Genomic DNA, 17,438 nt, shown 5'->3' with positions numbered 1-17,438 from the left:
TTCAATAACAAATGTTCCTGATTTGCAAAATCCATCAGCTACTGAAAGGATATATTCTATGCAATAAATGTATTTACATTAATGTAATTATATAATTGATATTGTCTTAATCAGCAAAGAAACCAAACTCTGGAGGATGGAATTTTACTGCCTGAGAGCTGCACACTTGCTTGAATATTGATTTACTTTTGTTTTCTACCTGGAAATTCTGGAACAGACACGCCATGGGGTTTGGGTTGTTGGCTGGGCCAGGAATTTGGGGCTGGCCCTGAAAGCCCTGCACGTTCTGGTAGCCCTGGAGAAGGTGCTGCTGCTGCTGCTGCTGCTGCTGCTGCTGCTGATTTGAAGGAAACATCTGATTGTTGTTGAGGAGTGACTGGAGATGGCTGAGCTGATGGTTGTTCAGAGTAGTGTTCAGAGATGACATTTCCCCTGCAAGGCAAGCACAGGCAAACACCACTCAGCAACTCCCTGCACTCCAATCCCACTGAGTGCCAAAAAACCTCTGGAAAACAACCCTGCTCCCTCCATCCCCTGGGAATGGGGCTCTCCTGCTCTTAAATTCTCCAATATTGGGTCTTTTGTGTCACCTCTCCTGACTCCTGGGACAGCAGGGATGGCAGGAGGAGCTTCTGTGGAATCCCAGGCCTTGGAATCTCACTGGAACACTGCTGGGGTGGTGATGGGGATGAGGAGGGGAGAGGGAGAGAATGAGAGAAACATTTAAACCCCAAACAAAGTGAGTTTTTCACCAGCTGTGAAGGAGAAAGGGCTGTTTGGCTCAGCCATGTCACACAACACCCTAAACAACACATTTTTTATGTTCTAGAGTAAAAGTTGAATTAACATTTTTTATTACATGAAAATTTCACTTTACATGAACGTTTTACCTCTTAAAAAAACCCCACACTGTCAAACCTTACTGTACGAAATAATAAAGCTTAAAATACATCAATTTGCTGGTTTGTTTCTTTTCTAAACTTAAAATCTTGTGTTTTCCTTAAAAGTTCCATTTGAAAAGTCACTGTTAGATGCATTTTGTATGGAAAATGCCAAGTAGGTTGGGTTCTCTGTAGCCATTTAGGTCGGGGTGAGGCATTATTTAATTATTATTTCATTCCCACCAGGAGTAGATTACAAACAGAGGAGTACCTACTCTATTATATGTTTTTGGTAAAAATAAGTGAAAAAATCATCACCCAGGAGGGAAAACCTTTGTATTTAAGGGGTTTTTCATCACGTGCTTTGGGATGTTGGTTGTTTGCCATCTCCAACACAGCTACTCCTGCTAACCCTGTGCTGCCACAGGCACTCCCAGCTCACCCAGGGACGCTCCTGAGCTGCCACTCCTTGAACAATGAAATAAATCCAGTTTCTCACACAATTTTCAGGTGGATTTAGTTTTTAGGTGGCAGGATTAATAATTTCCAAGATCAGTATTAAACATTAAAGAAGGAAAGCAGAACGTGATTTTAATTTCTAACAAGAATGTTTGCTCAACAAACAAGCTCCAACAACACCAAGAAAAAAAAAAAAAAGAAGATAAAACCAGAATCTGAAATTATGAATCTGAAAATACTGTGTCCAGCTCTGGCTCCTCAGCTTGGGAAGGACATTGGGATGCTTGAGTGCATCCAGGGGACAAGGAGGCTGGAGAGGGGCTGGGAACACAAACCCTGAGAGGAACCCCTGAGGGAGCTGGGGGTGCTCAGCCTGCAGAAAAGGAGACTCAGGGGTGCCCCCATCACTCTCACAGCTCCTGAAAGGTGCCTGTGCTCAGCTGGGGCTGGGCTCTGTCTCCAGGAACTGACACACCCAGAGCACACAGCCTCGAGCTGCGCCAAGGGAAATTCAGGTTGGATATCAGGAAAAAGTGATAAAGCTCTGGAATGGCTGCCCAGGGAGGTGCTGGAGTCCCCATCCCTGGGTGTGTTTAACACAGCCTGGATGTGGCACTGGGTGCCAGGGTTTGGCTGAGGGGCTGGGGCTGGGTTGGACTCCACGATCTTGAAGGCCTCCTCCAACCTGGTGAATCGTCCCTCCCCAAACCAGCTCAGCTTTTGTTTCCCCCAAGCTGCACTCACCCAGCAGGCCGGTGCCCAGGAGAGGGTTCAGGAGCTGTGGCACCACGGAGCTGTTGCTGACCTTGGCGGGCCCGGGTGCACCACCAGAGATGCTGAGGAGCGTTTCTGCCATGGACACCACGGCCGTGCCCCCGCCCAGCGCCGACACCGACAGCGCCGCCACCGCCGCCGACGTGGTGCTGGTGGTGCTGGTGGTGGCCTGCGAGGAGGTGGCAATGGCCACCTCGGGGTGGCCACCCGAGCTCAGGACACCCCCCACCAGCTGCGGGTTGAGGGCCATGAGCGCCGAGGCGCCGGGGGCGGCGGGCAGGAGCAGGGGGTTGGCGGCGGGCTCGGGGAAGCCGGGGATGGGCGCGGGCAGCAGGGGCTCCACCCGGCCGCCCTCAGGCAGCGGCTCGGGGGGCGCGGGCGCGTTCTGCTGCTGCTGCTGCTGCTGCTGCTGCTGCAGCAGGTCGGAGATGGAGATGTTGAAGGATGGCACGGGGAGCATGGCGGCTGCCTGGGCCTGGTTCTGGAGCAGGGCCGCCAGCAGCTGGAAGTGCACGGGCTGCAGGACCTGCCCGTCCACGTCGCCGGAGAGGAACGCTAAAGCAGCATTGACGTTCGGGTTCAGGAAACCCAGAGGGTTGAGGTTGACCTCAGACTTGCCTTCTCCTGCTGAAGGCTGGAGGATGTTTAGGAGGTTCTGGTTCAGGAGATGTTGCTGATTCACCGGCAGAGAGAGAGGCAGGGAATTGAGGAGGTTCTGATTCAGAGGATGCGGCAGATTGTTGTTCGAAGAGCTGTTCTGCGGGAAGTGGAGCGAGTGTTCGTGGCCAGCGAAGGGGAACTCGCCCCCCATGGGCAGCTGGCCCTGCTGCAGAGGGGTCCCCGCTGCAGTAGTGACAATGACACCGTCCTGGAGCACAGACGTGGTCTTGGTGATGGCAGCTTGGCTGGCCCCAGCGATGGCTATCGATGAGGACGGGCCCAAACCCCCTGGAATGGAAGAGCAGCAATGTTAACGGGGTGCTGCCTGCTGGGGACACCTCCAGGGCACACGGCACCAGGCTCAGCCCAACCTGCCACGGGAAAAGGGGCTGGGGGATCCAAACTGAAGCACTTGAAAAACAGGAATGGATCTGCCATGAAATGCTCCAGCCACTCTGTGCCGCGCCCCATTGGAGATTATGGCACTGTGCACTTGTACTTCCCTAAAGTTCTTGGAGAAGGCTTATAACAGCATTAATTCACATACAATCACAGATTTTCAACAGCATAAACCCAAAACCAACCATGACTTAACAGAGTTAGTCATGGACCAGGTTGGAATTAACCACCAGGAGGAAGGATCACAGGAACGATGCTGGGTGAAACACTGAGTCCATGATCCACTTCCAGTTTTAATTCATTTGGATTGAATGGGTTTTGGATTTTAGATTATTATTTAGGGCATTGTTTTGGAGTCCTGAATTAAAAAAAAAATACATGGTATGATGAGACTACTCCAGGTCAGCAGGAATTCACAATTTGTAAAGGAAAATTGTAAATTGGGGTGGTGTAAAATCCATCACTTGGATGAAAAGAAAGGGCAACTGGGTAAATTTACCATGAGAAGGCTACAAAGAAAGAGTAAAAAAGTTCATTTGGATATCTTTATACCCCTTTAGCAAAGCTGAAATATAAATTATTATTATGTTTTTACTTAAGGCAGTTTTGAATTGACAGTGGTCCCTCATATAGCTCTTAGGATGAGAGAATGAAAGGCATCAATAATCACAAAATATCAATTCCCATTTTTCTGAACAAATAGGCTTTAAAAAGGGATTTGCCAGCACACTCAACTGAAAAGAACTGAGCCAAACCTTTACCACATTTTAAACTAAAATAACCATTTTTTAAAGTGCTGTAATGTTGTGATAACTCCAAGAGGTACAAAATGAACACAGAACACTTTGCACTGCCCTGAACCCAAGAGAACAAATCTCACCCATCTCTCTCCCAGTACCATTATCATGTTTCAGAGCAGAAATTAAATAATAAAGTAACAAAAGGTGAGGTGAGGTGAGAGCAAAGTGCAATTGTAGAGCAGAGCAAATCCCACTCTGGGTGAGTGGGTCAAATACCTTCATCTTCACAAGAAGCAAATTTTATTCATGTATTTTTAGAACTAAAATCAGTATTTAGAACTAATGCCCCAAAGATTTAAAACTCATGAGAACTCTCAAAGACCAACCTGCAGATTTAAGCAATTCCCACTGGAAGAATCAGCTGTACCACTCCCCCTGTATGTGTTAGGGAGCACACAGAGAGATTTTTAATTCAGGCATGAGGAAATTATTCTAGAGAGCCTTCCTGAATACCAACTCTGACTTGGGTATTTTCCTCATCTGTGTTTGTAATTTATTCCTGCTCCTGTTTCCCATTCTGCTCAGGTAAATGACCCCATGCAAGAGGATTTGCTGTGCAGCAAATCTCAAAGTTGGAAAACTGCTGCCAGGTTTTGGGGAGAAATGGCTCTGTTTCCTGACCCCCATCTTCTGAGAGGTCCAAAGTGCATTCAACACCTTTCTCTAGATTAATTAAGTTATTGCTACTGAGTAAAAAAAAAAAAAAAAAAGTCTTGATGGATACTGAGTAGGAGGCAGAAAATGTGTTCTTATTTCAATCCAGACTGGAGAAGTTGGGAGTCAGAGAGGGGATGAGCAGCCAGACTTGAGCAGGAAAATAAAACACCAATAAGTATCCTCCCCAGCCTCTGTCCAGCCTGGCACAGCAGGAATTGGGCTGGAGAAGTCCTGGACTGGGTGTATTTACAGAATTTACAGCTGCAGCTGGGGACAAATTTCTCTGTGGCACCAGAGATCAAAATACCATCCCAACAAGTCAACATTCAATTGTGAGGACATCCATGCAAAGTCATTTTCACTGGAATACAGAGCTGTGAGAGCTTCCAAATGGCTAGCCCCAGAGCAAAGGACAGAATGGTGACAACACCCCCAAAACTCCAAAACCCCCTAAGCTCCAAACCCCCAAAACTCCAAGACTTCAAAACCCTTAAAACTCCAAAATCCCAAAACTCCAAAACCCCCAAATCCCAAAACTCCTAAAACTCCAAAACCACTCAACTCCCAAAGCTCCAAAACCCTAAAACCCCTAAAACTCCAAAACCTCAAACATCCACCACCCAAGGGTTTTCTGTGCCCACCCTCAGGCTCTACGATGACACTTGGGAGGTTTTGGATGAGAAATACCAACAGGAGTTGAACACCAGAAGGAAATCCCAGCTGGAGTTCCCAGTTCCACAAACACGGGGCATTTGGGATCCAGGGAGCCCAAGCATGTGTGAGCTCAGCAAACAACAGTCCTTAATACTCAGAGTGGAAAATGAAGGAGCCAGACTAAAAGCCATGAAAGCCCAGGGCAAACCCGGCTCCTGCAGCCACAGATTCTGCCAAAGGTTCTTCTGCCACTTGTTGGGAAAAATGAACTTGGCAACACAGTGGAAAGAAGAAATATCCAGAATGCAGCAAAAGCAGAGCTATTGTTTACTCACAGGGTCAGAGAAATGTTTTGGGAGCAAATAAATAGCAAATAAAATTTATTCCTGATTTTATTTATGAGCATTTTTAATTCCACTTTCTGTTCAGAGCAGGTTCATTTTCCTGTCGCATTTTAGCTGTGTTCCTTTTCTTAAAGCACTGCTTGACAGGTGTTCTTAAGCAAGGACAATAAAATAAATGGGTATTATGGAATCAATTTGTGTTTGAGAAGAGTCACTTAAAATAAAGAAATCAGAGTGGAAGATATTCATCATTAGTATCTCAGAATTGTTCTTCCTAACCATAGATGTATTTTCCAAAAGGACTGCATTTAGAGTGTATCAATTAGAGAAGAATATTTCAAGTGCTATTTTACAGATCTTTTCCCTGTGAGAAGCTCTCCATTACAAATCCCAGTATTTAAATAATCTCAAAAACACAGTGCTGGAATTTGTGAGAAAAAACTACCCACTAAAGCAGGTGTGAGAAGCACTGAGAGAAGTGGAAGGGCAGAACTCACTCATCAGCCATTACCACCTGAAACATTTTTAGAATTGAACACAAATAAATGGTATTGTGAAAAATGCATATTTTATGATTGGCTTTTCACAAATATTAAAATGAATATTATATGTGTTGTGTTAGAAAGTAATGCTGTATTAATTCTCTTAGGTAGTGTGTTAAACATAGTTTTAGGGTATTACAAAATGTTAAAATAGAAACGATGCTATGTAGGATACTTTTTTCTAAAGGAAGGACTTGCAGTGAAATAGCAGCCACAGGACACCTGAATCTTTCAGATTAAGAGAATTTATTGCTCCATTATCAGGAGAAATGAACTTCTTCCTGCCTTGAAGGCGCTGTTGGGATTCAGAGGAAGAAGTTGACACTGCCCAGACAGAATCCTGAGTTTGAATGGAATTTATGCATCATGTATGAGATGTATGAATATGCAACAGGCTGTTGTTTATAAGGGTTAATCCTTTGTTAGTGTGTGTCCTTTTTCGGATTTATGCTGCCCAGAAAAAGGTACCCGGACGTCCATAACTCTTTGTTTCTATTGTCTCATACTGTCCTAATTCAAATTGTCCAAATTATTATTACTCTAACTGTATTACTATTTTTATAATAATTTTATTACTATTAAACTTAAATTTTAAAACAAGTGATTGGCGTTTTTCACAGTATCAATTCCACTTCCTTGCTTTTCAGAGAATCCCAGAATGTTTGGGTTGGGAGGGACCTTAAATCCCATCCAGTGCCACCCCTGCCATGGGCAGGGACACCTCCCACTGTCCCAGGCTGCTCCAAGCCCCATCCAGCCTGGCCTTGGACACTTCCAGGGATCCAGGAGCAGCCCCAGCTTCTCTGGGAATTCCATCCCAGCCCCTCCCCACCCTCCTCCCAGGCAGGAATTCCCAAAATTCCCATCCCATGGGAAGCCATTCCCTGCGTCCCATCCCTCCAAGTCCTTGTAAATAATCTCCCTCTGCACATCCATTGAAACCACAGCCAGCTTTGCTTAGATTGGACATTTTCTTGGCTGCTTTTGTAATTTTGAACCTTTCAGGTTTTGGAAAGCCTTGTTGGAATGTCGCTTTCCACTGCTTGGTCATTCAGGAACTCCTCACTCCCCTCCTGGTGCAGCTCCCCAGCTCGGGCAGCAGAAATCTGCAGGATGCTCTCAGAACCCCCAGAGGGAGTGGAGAGAGCTGACCTGAGGTCAGGAGGGTGTGAGAGCACAGAAAACACTCGGATATTTGAATTACCACCATCTCAGAGGGGTTGTGACACCTCACGGGGTTCCCCCAGCCACGCCTGAGGTGTTCCAGAGCTGCTGCCACAGCGGGGTGAAATTGGAATCAATCACAAATTAGAGATAAAACCTCAGAGCCTGCATTAGTGGGGAGATTGTTCAAATTAGGGATTTCCAGAGCTCCCCCTTGGAAAGCACAGCCTGAGTCCTGCAAGATCCCAGAGCAGGAGTTCTTGCTGTCCCTCCCCACCCCTCACCTGCACACCTGGAACCAGCAGTGACACATTTTGACAGTTCTATTCCCCCTCTTCCTCCTGGAATGGAAAACATTGAAGATCCTTATCTGATATCTCCTTTATTACACTGCCTACAGTTCCAAAGAAACCATAATTCAGCAGTTAAGCACAAACTGCTGTCACTCATTCTCCTTCTGGAGATGCTGCAGTGCCCTGAGACAGCCCAGAAATCACCAAAAACGGCCCAATAAATCAAATATCCCCATCAGAACCAGTAAAAATCCTCACCTGCCCTCCTGCACAGCACTCCATGGCCCTGGAGTGTGCTCTGCTGGGAGATATTCACCTGCCTGCCCATAATTCCTGTGCACCACACTCCATGATCACAGGGGGTTTTCAGGTATAACAAAGCTGAAATCCTTGAAATCTGAAAAATTTCCCTAAAATTTTGGGGGAAGGGCAAAAAGCCCAGAACTATTTTTTTGGGGGAAGGGCAAAAAAGCCCAGGACAACAGAAGTCCATAAAATTAGGCTTTTTAAATTTGATAAAATTAGGCTTTTAAAAAATTTAATAAAATTAGGCTTTTTAAAAAATTAATACAATTAGGTTTTTTTTTTAATTTAATTTTTAGAATTTAATACCTGTCCCAGTTTCAGTCTTGGCTCTTCTCCCTGCCCATCTCCTGTGATTTCTGCATTTTCCCATCAGTGCTGGGTTGGAAATTACTTGGAGGAAAGCGTTGGGATGTGCTCAGCTGCCAGCAGAGCAGTGTTTGAGTAGAAAAGAGTCAAGAAAACAGCACATGAGTGCAGGAGCAGGAACTCAGGATTTTCCCACTCACAGCTGTGGCAGATGCACTGCAAATGAAGGAAAGCTCTCCACTGTGCATTTGGGAAGTTAAAAATTCAATAAAAAGCATTATTTCCTCCAATAATCCCCACTCCTCCCTCCAGCAAAAGCTGGAGCTGCCCACTGGTTCCATTTTCAGCTAAATATGTGTGGGAAATCCCAGGGAATGAATTCAGGTTTTCTCTGTAATAATATCTTTAATAAGACTCATCTTTCTACATTAATTTGTTATTATTTTTTACACACTCCCTGACTTTTATCAATATAAAATCCTAGAAAATTGCATGGCAGTTAAAACACCAACAAGGTAACTGAAAGACTGTCAATTGTTGGCAAATTCAAATTTTAAGAGCTAAAATAACACCAGAAAACCCCAATCAAGCACTGAACATTTTCCTTATTCTTCACAGTTCTTACCTGAAGAGAAAAAAAATCACTTTCCTCTCCCCAAAATAATAACAAGGGTAAATAAGTTATTATTTAGAAATAAGAGTGGGAAAAAGAAGCAACTTTAGTGTAAATTTAAGTTAATTTTTTAATTTAAGCAATACATTTAAGTATCCTTATAATCTTTCCCCAGGAGAGCAAAGAGCCTCTGGATGTTTCTATAAACCCCAAATAATGGGATATTTAAATTTGCTTTATCATTAGAAGAGAAGGTTCTTGCCATCCTGTCTAGGGGTCATTCCAGTTTAGTAAGAAATTTTTTCTCAGACACATTAAGTCCCAAAAAGTTGTCAGATACCTTTCTGACCCTGAAGTCCAAAAGTTCTTCTGATTTTGCAATTCTAGGTTATAGAAAGCAATTCTGGGGAGCAAATCCAGACTTGTTTGGTTTGATTTGTGTTTCCAACAGTTTGCACTGAGGTGATTAAATCAGAGCCTCCCAATCCCTTCTTTGGGGGGTTTTGTTTTCCAGCACCGTCATCCATTCCCAATTTTCTTGGCTGTGTTAAAACAAATTCCTCTCCCCACCCGCAGTAATTGGTGTTGTGCTCCTCCCTGTTTAATTATATTTTACTATTTCTATTCTGTGCATCTCACCAGGAAAAATTCCCATTTCAGGGAAGGAAATTCAGCCTTTTTTTTGCCAAATCTGCCAGTTTCTTGTTAACTTCTGAACTTCTAGACCCAGAGTTTCTCCTATATTATAATATTAATATTTGACACCACTGATATCTTTAATTGCTGTGGTTATTGAGGTTCCCTTAATTTCCCTTCTCAGAGCTTCTATTCCCAAATCTTTTCACTCATTTCCATCCATCCCATTATTTCTGGACATGGATATTTATGGATATGGATATTTATGGGTATTTATGGTTGCTTTCTTAGCAGGATTTGGATGTTGAATGTTCAACATTCAAACACAGATTTCCTACCCCATGAACCACAAGAAAAAGGGAAATAAATAAAACCCTACAATCAAATCCATCACCCAGTGATGCAGCTCCATCCTACAAAAAAATAACAAAATCCACCACACACACCCTGAAAATTACCTGGGAATTAAAGATATTATCTGTGGCAGAAGAAAACAAGAGCTGGAATACCAGAACTTGGTCCATGTGGTTGAAATATAATTAAAAGCTTGGGCAATAAGCAGCTAATTGTGGGGATTCACAGGGTTTTTTCTCTCAGGAGCTATTTCTGAGGAGGAGCTGTTCTGAATTGCTGGCACAGACACAGAAAAGAGATTTAGCAATTAAAATACCTCAAAACAAAGGGGAAAAAAAAACAAGCCACAAACTGAAATATGAACATGGGAGGTTCCTTTGGACATCTTCTTCTGCTGAACTGCTCTGGGAAATTCAGTGTGCGGGGAAGTTGGGAAGCTCCAGCCCCAAAACTGACAGAGCAGAAATCCCAATATTCCTCCTCCAGTTTTGTTACAGAGCTGGATGCAGACTGGCAACTCACTTTTATTTAACAAAAAAAAATTATAATTATACCACAAACCACTCAACATTTCACGTGAGTCTCGTGGAAAGAACATTCCCATTCTCCTGGAAATCCAAGAGAATTCCCCTCTCTGGATTAAAGCTCAGCCCTGAGCTCTGTGCTGCTGGGAGGGCTCACTAAGAGGCTCAGTGAAGGTTTCTGCAGAGTTTTAGGGAATAACACAAAAATAACACAACCTCCTTAGAGAAGACAACATTCTCCAGGCTTTATCAGAAATATTTGGGGGGGAAATAGTAAAGGCAGAAAGATTTTCAGAAAGTTGTGAAAGTAGGTTTTAAAAATAGAGCAAAGAATTTCTAGTTAGTGGTAGTTGTAAAGCTTCAAAGTAGAAAAGTTACAATAGTACAGTAAGTAAGGAGATGAAATAATAGTTTTAGGTTTGGTTAAATTAGATTTTAAAACTGTAAAAATATGTTTAGTAAGATAGTAGAAGGTTTTAAGTTTAATAATGGAGCATTGTGTATTGTTAATAGAAAATATGTAAGTCAGTATTGTTTGAAATAAGTTATGTGTGTTCATAGTGATTGGTTAGAATAATATTATATAATAATTATATAATATATATTATAATAATATTGGCTAGAATAACTATCTGTAAGTTTTAGTAATATGCTATTGGCTAGAAAGTTTTAAAAATGTTTTGTAACAAAGAAATCTTGGGTTGTTGTTGGTAAGACATGAGCTGCTGTTATTTTTTAATTGTTTTAAGCATGTAATGAGACTAATGTTGTAATAAAGTGTAAGGAACGTATCTCAGCCTTTTTACCTTTACTGTTTTCCCCACAGATGTTCAATAAATAATTGAATGCAGGCTGCGTATCCTGCAAGCACCAAACTAAAGGAGCAACTTCAGCAGCAGAGAATGGAACAGCTCCCAGTTTTCCAGCCTCTGCCCACACAGAATTATCTTTTATCTCCAGATAAGGGAAAAAAGTGTCATTGAGGCTTTGGAATTCTGTGGCTCCATCCCCTGTGAGACATTCCCAGAGAGGGGGAACGGCAGGAGGAGTGCCCAGGGTGGGTCATGGCCCAGTTCCTGGTGCTACAGGGATGATGCTGGAGCCTTCCTTCAGGCTTTGACCCATTTGTTCTGTTGTATTTGTATTTTTGGGGGGAAGTTCAGCCTGGATCTGAGTGGGGTCACAAGCGCAGGCTGTGATGGACACAGGAGCACCACGGGAGCCTTTGGGAGTGGTGCAAAGCCCAGCCAAGGTGGCAGCCAAGGGGCTCCTGCCCCAGGGTTGTGTTCTGTGCTCAGTGGGACAGGGAAGGGAATTCCCAGGGCCATCCCAGCCCATTGTTCTGTGCAAAGTCTCAGAAGCTGCAGCAGGAAATGCCCCTGTGCCAGCAGGACAAGGCAGAAGAGCCACACACGGACTGAGAGCTGCTTGTTGTGACCACTCCAGGCAAGAAAAAATGAAACTTTTTCATCACAGGGATGGGGAGAAACCCTTAAAAGTCATCAGGAACCACAACCAGAGAAATACTGGAACATTATTTGACTATAATTCAGCTTTTCTAGAATTCCATTCCATTTTAAAGGAGGAAGCTGAGGAATGCAGAGCGGGTTGCTGCTTAGGTTAATGAGAGGCTACTTGAACACTTTGGTGAGACCTGGGTTTTCATTGCCCTTCAGAAATTTACACCACTACCGTGTTCTAATACTTTGTTCAACCAGTAACATTCGATAAAATTCACATTTTTGAGCTGATTCCTTCTTCCCTCTAAACCCCCAGAGATGATAACAGCAGCAAACCCATTTCCTCTCCAAATCTTCCCTGATGAACAAACCAGGAAATCTCTCCCTACACTCCTCCAAATGTTCACTCAAGCATTTAATTACCACCTTAGTAAAATTACCTCAATAAAAGCAAACACAGGCTTGGCATTCCCTCCTGCTGGCCCTGAAAAGGTTGATTTTGTACATTTTGGTGCTCCCAGGATCTGCTCCAGTCTCTGACACCACCTCTTTAATTCCAGCAGGAAAGAGCTCATGGATCACCTGGACGTGCACTGCTAGGTGAGCCACAACCTTCTGGGCTTGGAGCAGGGCAGGCTGCAAAAACCCTCCAATTTATCTGGAGAAGTGACAAAAGAGGTGTGGGAATGTCCAGAAGTGAATGGATTGTATTCATGGAGAGCGTGTGGAAGTTAGCAGAAGGAAGAGCTGACACAGGAAGCAGGCCAAGATGGTTTTGTCCAGAAAAAGGAAGATAAGTTTTAGTTTACCACTATTTTTTTTTTCCTTTCTGTTTTATTTTCGAGTTTGTGGCTTTCAGCATGAACCAGGTGCACTTTTCACCAGGATAAACTGAAGTTTAACAAGGAATAATGTCCTGGGTTGTAAGATATGTGTGTATTCTATTTCCATCTGTCAGAGGTGGGGCAGTTATCCTCTGTTCATGGGGCAGTTTTTCTTTATCTCTTCCACAGCCAATCCTCCCTCCAGGAGATCTCTGCTGTTCATGGGCCATTAATTATTAATTATCTTCTGTTCATGGGCCATTAATTATTAATTATCTTCTGTCCATGGCCACTGAGTTTCCCTGCATGGCTGATAAAATTCCATCATCCCATGGGGAGATGCTCTGCCCAGGGGAGGAGCCAAGCATTCCTACCTGGGTACAATCTGAGGTTTGGGACAGCACAGCAGCCTCTGCCCACTGCATTCCCAGAGGAGCAGCTTCCTGCTGCCCTGCATTCCCAGAGGAGCAGCTTCTGCTGCCCTGCATTCCCAGAGGAGCAGCTTCTGCTGCCCTGCATTCCCAGAGGAGCAGCTTCCTGCTGCCCTGCATGGCCAGAGGAGCAGCTTCCTGCTGCCCTGCATTGCCAGAGGAGCAGCTTCCTGCTGCCCTGCATTGCCAGAGGGAGCCCAGGCCCATCTCCAGCAGCCCTGGAGCTGCAGAGGAAAACTCCCCCCTTGTGCAGGATCCCTGCTCCAGCAGAGCCACAGCTGGCACTGCAGGAGGGCTGAGCCCCCATGGGATGGGGCTGTGCCACCCCCTGACACACAGGGGGACAGGGACTGCTCTGACTCTGGCAGGGGTTTGTTGGTTTTTTTTTGTTTGTACGATTGCATTTGTATTTTTAATTTTCCTATTTAAGAACAGTTATTCCTATTCCCATATCTTGCCTGGGAGCTCCTTAATCTCAGAAATTACAATAATTCAGAGAGAGGAGGATTACATTTTCCATTTCAGGGGAGGCTCTGCCTTCCTTAGCAGACACCTGCCTGTTCAAACCCAGACCAACATTCAAAACCAGCCATCAGCGATTCCCAAGGACGGAAATCTGTGACAATCCCCGGGCACAGCCACGTACCTGCTTCAGGACTGCTCTGATTGCAGCTGCTCCCGATGCTGTTGGGGATCCCTGGCGTGGAGGGTGCCTGGAGCCTGGCCTGGGCCGGGCTGGGATGTAAGGAGTTCCCTAAGGCCATTCCCGCCTGGGGGAGCATCCCGCAGCTCCCGCCGGCCTGCATCTGGTTGAGGAGCCCCGCCAGGTGGTTGGAGGGGGGAGCACCAGCGCCGGGCCCGAAGCTGGGGTTAGGATTGGGGTTGGGGCAGGGCAGCCCCGGGGGCAGCGCGGGCTCCGCCAGGTGCAGCTGGGCGCCGGGGCAGGGCAGGGCGCTGCTGGAGCCCCCGCAGCCCGAGGAACTATTGCTGCTCCCGTGGGAGCTCTGACAACTCATGGACTGCAGGAGCTGTGACATGGAGCTGATGGGGAAGGAGCTTTGACTTGGCTTTCTTATCAAATCGGACCCAGCTTTGGGAAGGCCAGAGCTGTCCAGCTGAGACTGTCTCAGCAAGCTCAGCACCGTGGTGGTGGGCTGCTTCCTTTTCCTCAGAGGATCCTTTTGCTGAGACATCAATTTATCTCTCAGTGCTGCCCGGCCGCTCTGCCCTTCCGTGGTGGGGAGGAGCACGTTGGCAGCAGGAGGGAACATGGGATTTAAAGTGCTGTGTCCTTCGGTGCTGCCGCCGCTGGCAACAGGTCCAGAATTGCTACTGCTGTTATTGTTGTTACCAGCAAGTTTATTTTGATTTGCTAGCTGTGCTTTGGCTGCTGCTGAGAGTAAACTGCTTGCTGGAAAAGAGGCAGCGTTGTGCTGGTTCAAGATCTGATTTAAAGGCATTCCCAGCAAACCAGGCTGACTCTTCAAGGAACCGCTTCCGGCCGATGCAGCGGGAAAAACTGCATTGTTGGGAGGATTTAACACGTTACTCATTCCAGCAATTAACGGGTTGGGGATGTCCTTGTACTGACTGAGTCCGTCGTGCTTGGTGGAAGGGCTGGATGGCATGGATGGCCTCGGCGACCCTATGGTTGACCTCGGGGACCTGGGAGGGACTTTGATACCGCTACAGGACGACCCCACGGGAGGCAGCAGGAAGTTTCCGTGATCGGACGAGGTGGAAGAAGAGCGCGATCTTTGGGGAGAAGCCTCGATCCTTGCGATGCCGGGCGCCATGGCGTGAACGGGGGACGTCACCGGCGAGGGCGACAGGGACGTCGAAGCCGAGTGCTGAACCCTTTGGACGTGAGCGCCATGGTTGATGTGGGCGGGTTTGACGGTGGGCAGGGGCAGGTTGCTGGGCAGGGGCACCACGGCGGGGGGCATGCTTACATTCATCACGGGTACCTGAGAGTGGACACTCGAGTGGAAGGTGGTGGGGTTCATGATCACGGGGTTCTGGTTCGGCGGTTTGCTGGGAATGGGGTCCAGTATGCCAAGCGGATCCTTCTCGGATGTTAATGGCTTTTTCTGAAGAGCACAAGAAGGCGGTGGAGGAGGCAGGGGTGGGCCTTGGGGGGGTTTATGGTGGAACATTGCTCGTGGTATTTCCATACCAGCCGAAAAGTTACACAGGGGTTTTTTCATGACTGGGCTCTTGGTGGTCAGAGTGGGGGAAAGAGGTATATTAGTCCTTCCAGCCATTGCACAGGATGACTGTATGGGAGAGCCGTGGAGCATGACTGACGGCGGGGACAGAGGCGTCCTGGTCATGTGGATAGGACTGGAGTTGGGCGCTCCATGAAAACTGGGATTGTTCCTCGTGAAGACGTCGGGGCTCCCGAGAGGGTCGGTCCTGGGCGAGATGGAGCCGTCCCCGTAGATCTGCGACCCCGAGGACGCCGGGCTGGGCATCCCCCCGTGACTGCCGCGGTACGGAGACTTCTGCCCCAGTTCATTGCTCCCCAATCTCTGCCTGGGATAGGCAGGATGGAGCTCTGCTTGCTGGCTTCCAGCCATTTCTTGCACATAAAGCCTACCCATGGCATTAGATGCCCCCATCATCAACTTGAAAGGAGTCTTACATTCCGGCATCACAGAATTTGTAATTCCTTCATGTGATTTATTCCTCATCGACCTTGGAGTTGCTGCTCGGGTGGGAACTACTGGCGTTGCACCTGGCATGGGAAACACGCAACAGTTACCACTGGTTGCAAATCCAGTGTCCCACGTTTCAGGGCAAAGCTGCTGAGGGTGAAAACATTCCCAAAAGCTCAGGGAGATTTTGGCTAAACTTTTGCTTCAGCAGAAATAAACCCTCAATCACCAAGCTGGAACGGTGCCTGTCCCCAGCTACACAGCTGTAATTCCATATCCCATAGAAACATGGACCATTTGGAACCTTGTTCCTTGCCTTTTGCCTTTTCCAAGCACCCCCTGCAGCCTCCTGCATCTCCAGCATCCCCCCTCTGGCAGGAGGAGCGGGATGGCTGTGGCAGGGAAAAGGAGCCTCTGGCACCATCTATTGAGGACAGGAGGAACAAAGCCCATCCAGGATTGAGACTCAATTCCCACAAAAAAGGCCCTGCCCCAAATGCTGTCCCTGATGAGGCATCCTGAATGCTTTCTGTTTGTTTTCAGGATAAAAGCCCTGGGGATGTTTGCACATGATGGAAAAATTCCCTGGAAATCCTGCTTTTGAGGCTACACCTTCCAACAAACACAAGACCACCTTCCATCTTTATTTAAGAAGATTTTTTCCCCAATGTTTTACTTCCAGACTAGAAGCACAAGCAGCTCCAAGTCTGGGGCACTTTCTGCCAGTTTTACAGCTCTGGGAATTTGCAATTCAGCTTGCAGTGCTTGGCATGCAGCCTCTGGATGTGCAAAATTCAACTGGAATTGGGAGCTAAAAATTCTGTGTTTAAATGAACCAAGAGGTGCCTCCTCTACTCATCTTTCCTTCAGCCTGGTCAGACAGCACTGACAATCCTGCCTTCATCCTATTTGCTCCAACGAGAGAGAAACAAACATTTCCCCTGTCCCAAAATACAACCAAAGTCTCATTTAGGGGAAAAAACTAAAGGCTGAACTGCAAAATAAAATAATTATGAGAGGCCTCACCTTGAGTGCTGGAAAGAAGCAAATGGTCACATATAAATGTGCAAAAGTTTTGCTTTCAGAGGGATTTATTGGGGAATTTTCTTCTTTGCTTATGCACAAAATTCTGACTGACAGAGAAAGTAAGAGCACAGAAATGTATAAATTACCCCCTTAATTTTCCTGATTTTTTGAAAACAGGAATGTAATTTAACTGCTACTCATTGAAAAAATTAAGCAGGGAAATGCACAGAAACTTGGGGAATTCCACTGTTACTTAAAACCAAAATTACCCTGAAAAAAAAAATTCAAGAAAAGTTTTAAATCCTAAATTTCAATGTGAAAAGGCAGGGGCACATAAGTACTATGAACAGCATGGGTCTCTTAGCATTGGCACTTCTCTAAAATTTATTATTTCTTGGTTGCCTTGCATTTTTTCAGGAAGATCAGTTGGCCAGGTGCTCTCACAGCAACGAGGGGTGCAGAGAGCTCAGGCCTTTTCCCAGGAGCTGCAACCCCAGAGTACAAAAATATAAACTCAGGCCCTTCTCTCCTTTGTCCTGCACACTGGGGTCTGTAATTCTCTTCAGAAGCTGTTCCTGTGATCCTTACAAAGTCCCTAATTTTGGGTGAATTTCTGGGTTTGGAGCTGTTTCGGTGCTAACTTTGCTTTCACCCCAGGTCTCAGGGAACCCGCC

The 17,438-nt window shown here is 46.1% G+C and overlaps 1 protein-coding gene across 3 annotated transcripts in view; it reads right to left on the bottom strand.

The window, feature by feature from the left end:
- Positions 1 to 17,438, bottom strand: part of MBD5 (methyl-CpG binding domain protein 5) — a 127,611-nt gene that overhangs the window by 17,197 nt on the left and 92,976 nt on the right. For all 3 annotated transcript variants that reach the window (XM_036386466.1, XM_036386464.1, XM_036386467.1), the window contains 3 exons: positions 13,728 to 15,818; positions 2,085 to 3,062; positions 200 to 432 (listed from right to left, as the gene is read on the bottom strand). In XM_036386466.1, the coding sequence (XP_036242359.1) occupies positions 200 to 432; positions 2,085 to 3,062; positions 13,728 to 15,818 (3,302 nt within the window). The remainder of the gene's footprint in view (positions 1 to 199; positions 433 to 2,084; positions 3,063 to 13,727; positions 15,819 to 17,438) is intronic.

Source organism: Molothrus ater, chromosome 7, assembly GCF_012460135.2.
Source record: "Molothrus ater isolate BHLD 08-10-18 breed brown headed cowbird chromosome 7, BPBGC_Mater_1.1, whole genome shotgun sequence".
NCBI classification, from domain to species: domain Eukaryota; kingdom Metazoa; phylum Chordata; class Aves; order Passeriformes; family Icteridae; genus Molothrus; species Molothrus ater.
Note: the sequence above shows the minus strand (reverse complement) of the source record. Positions and strands in the feature narration are given on the sequence as shown.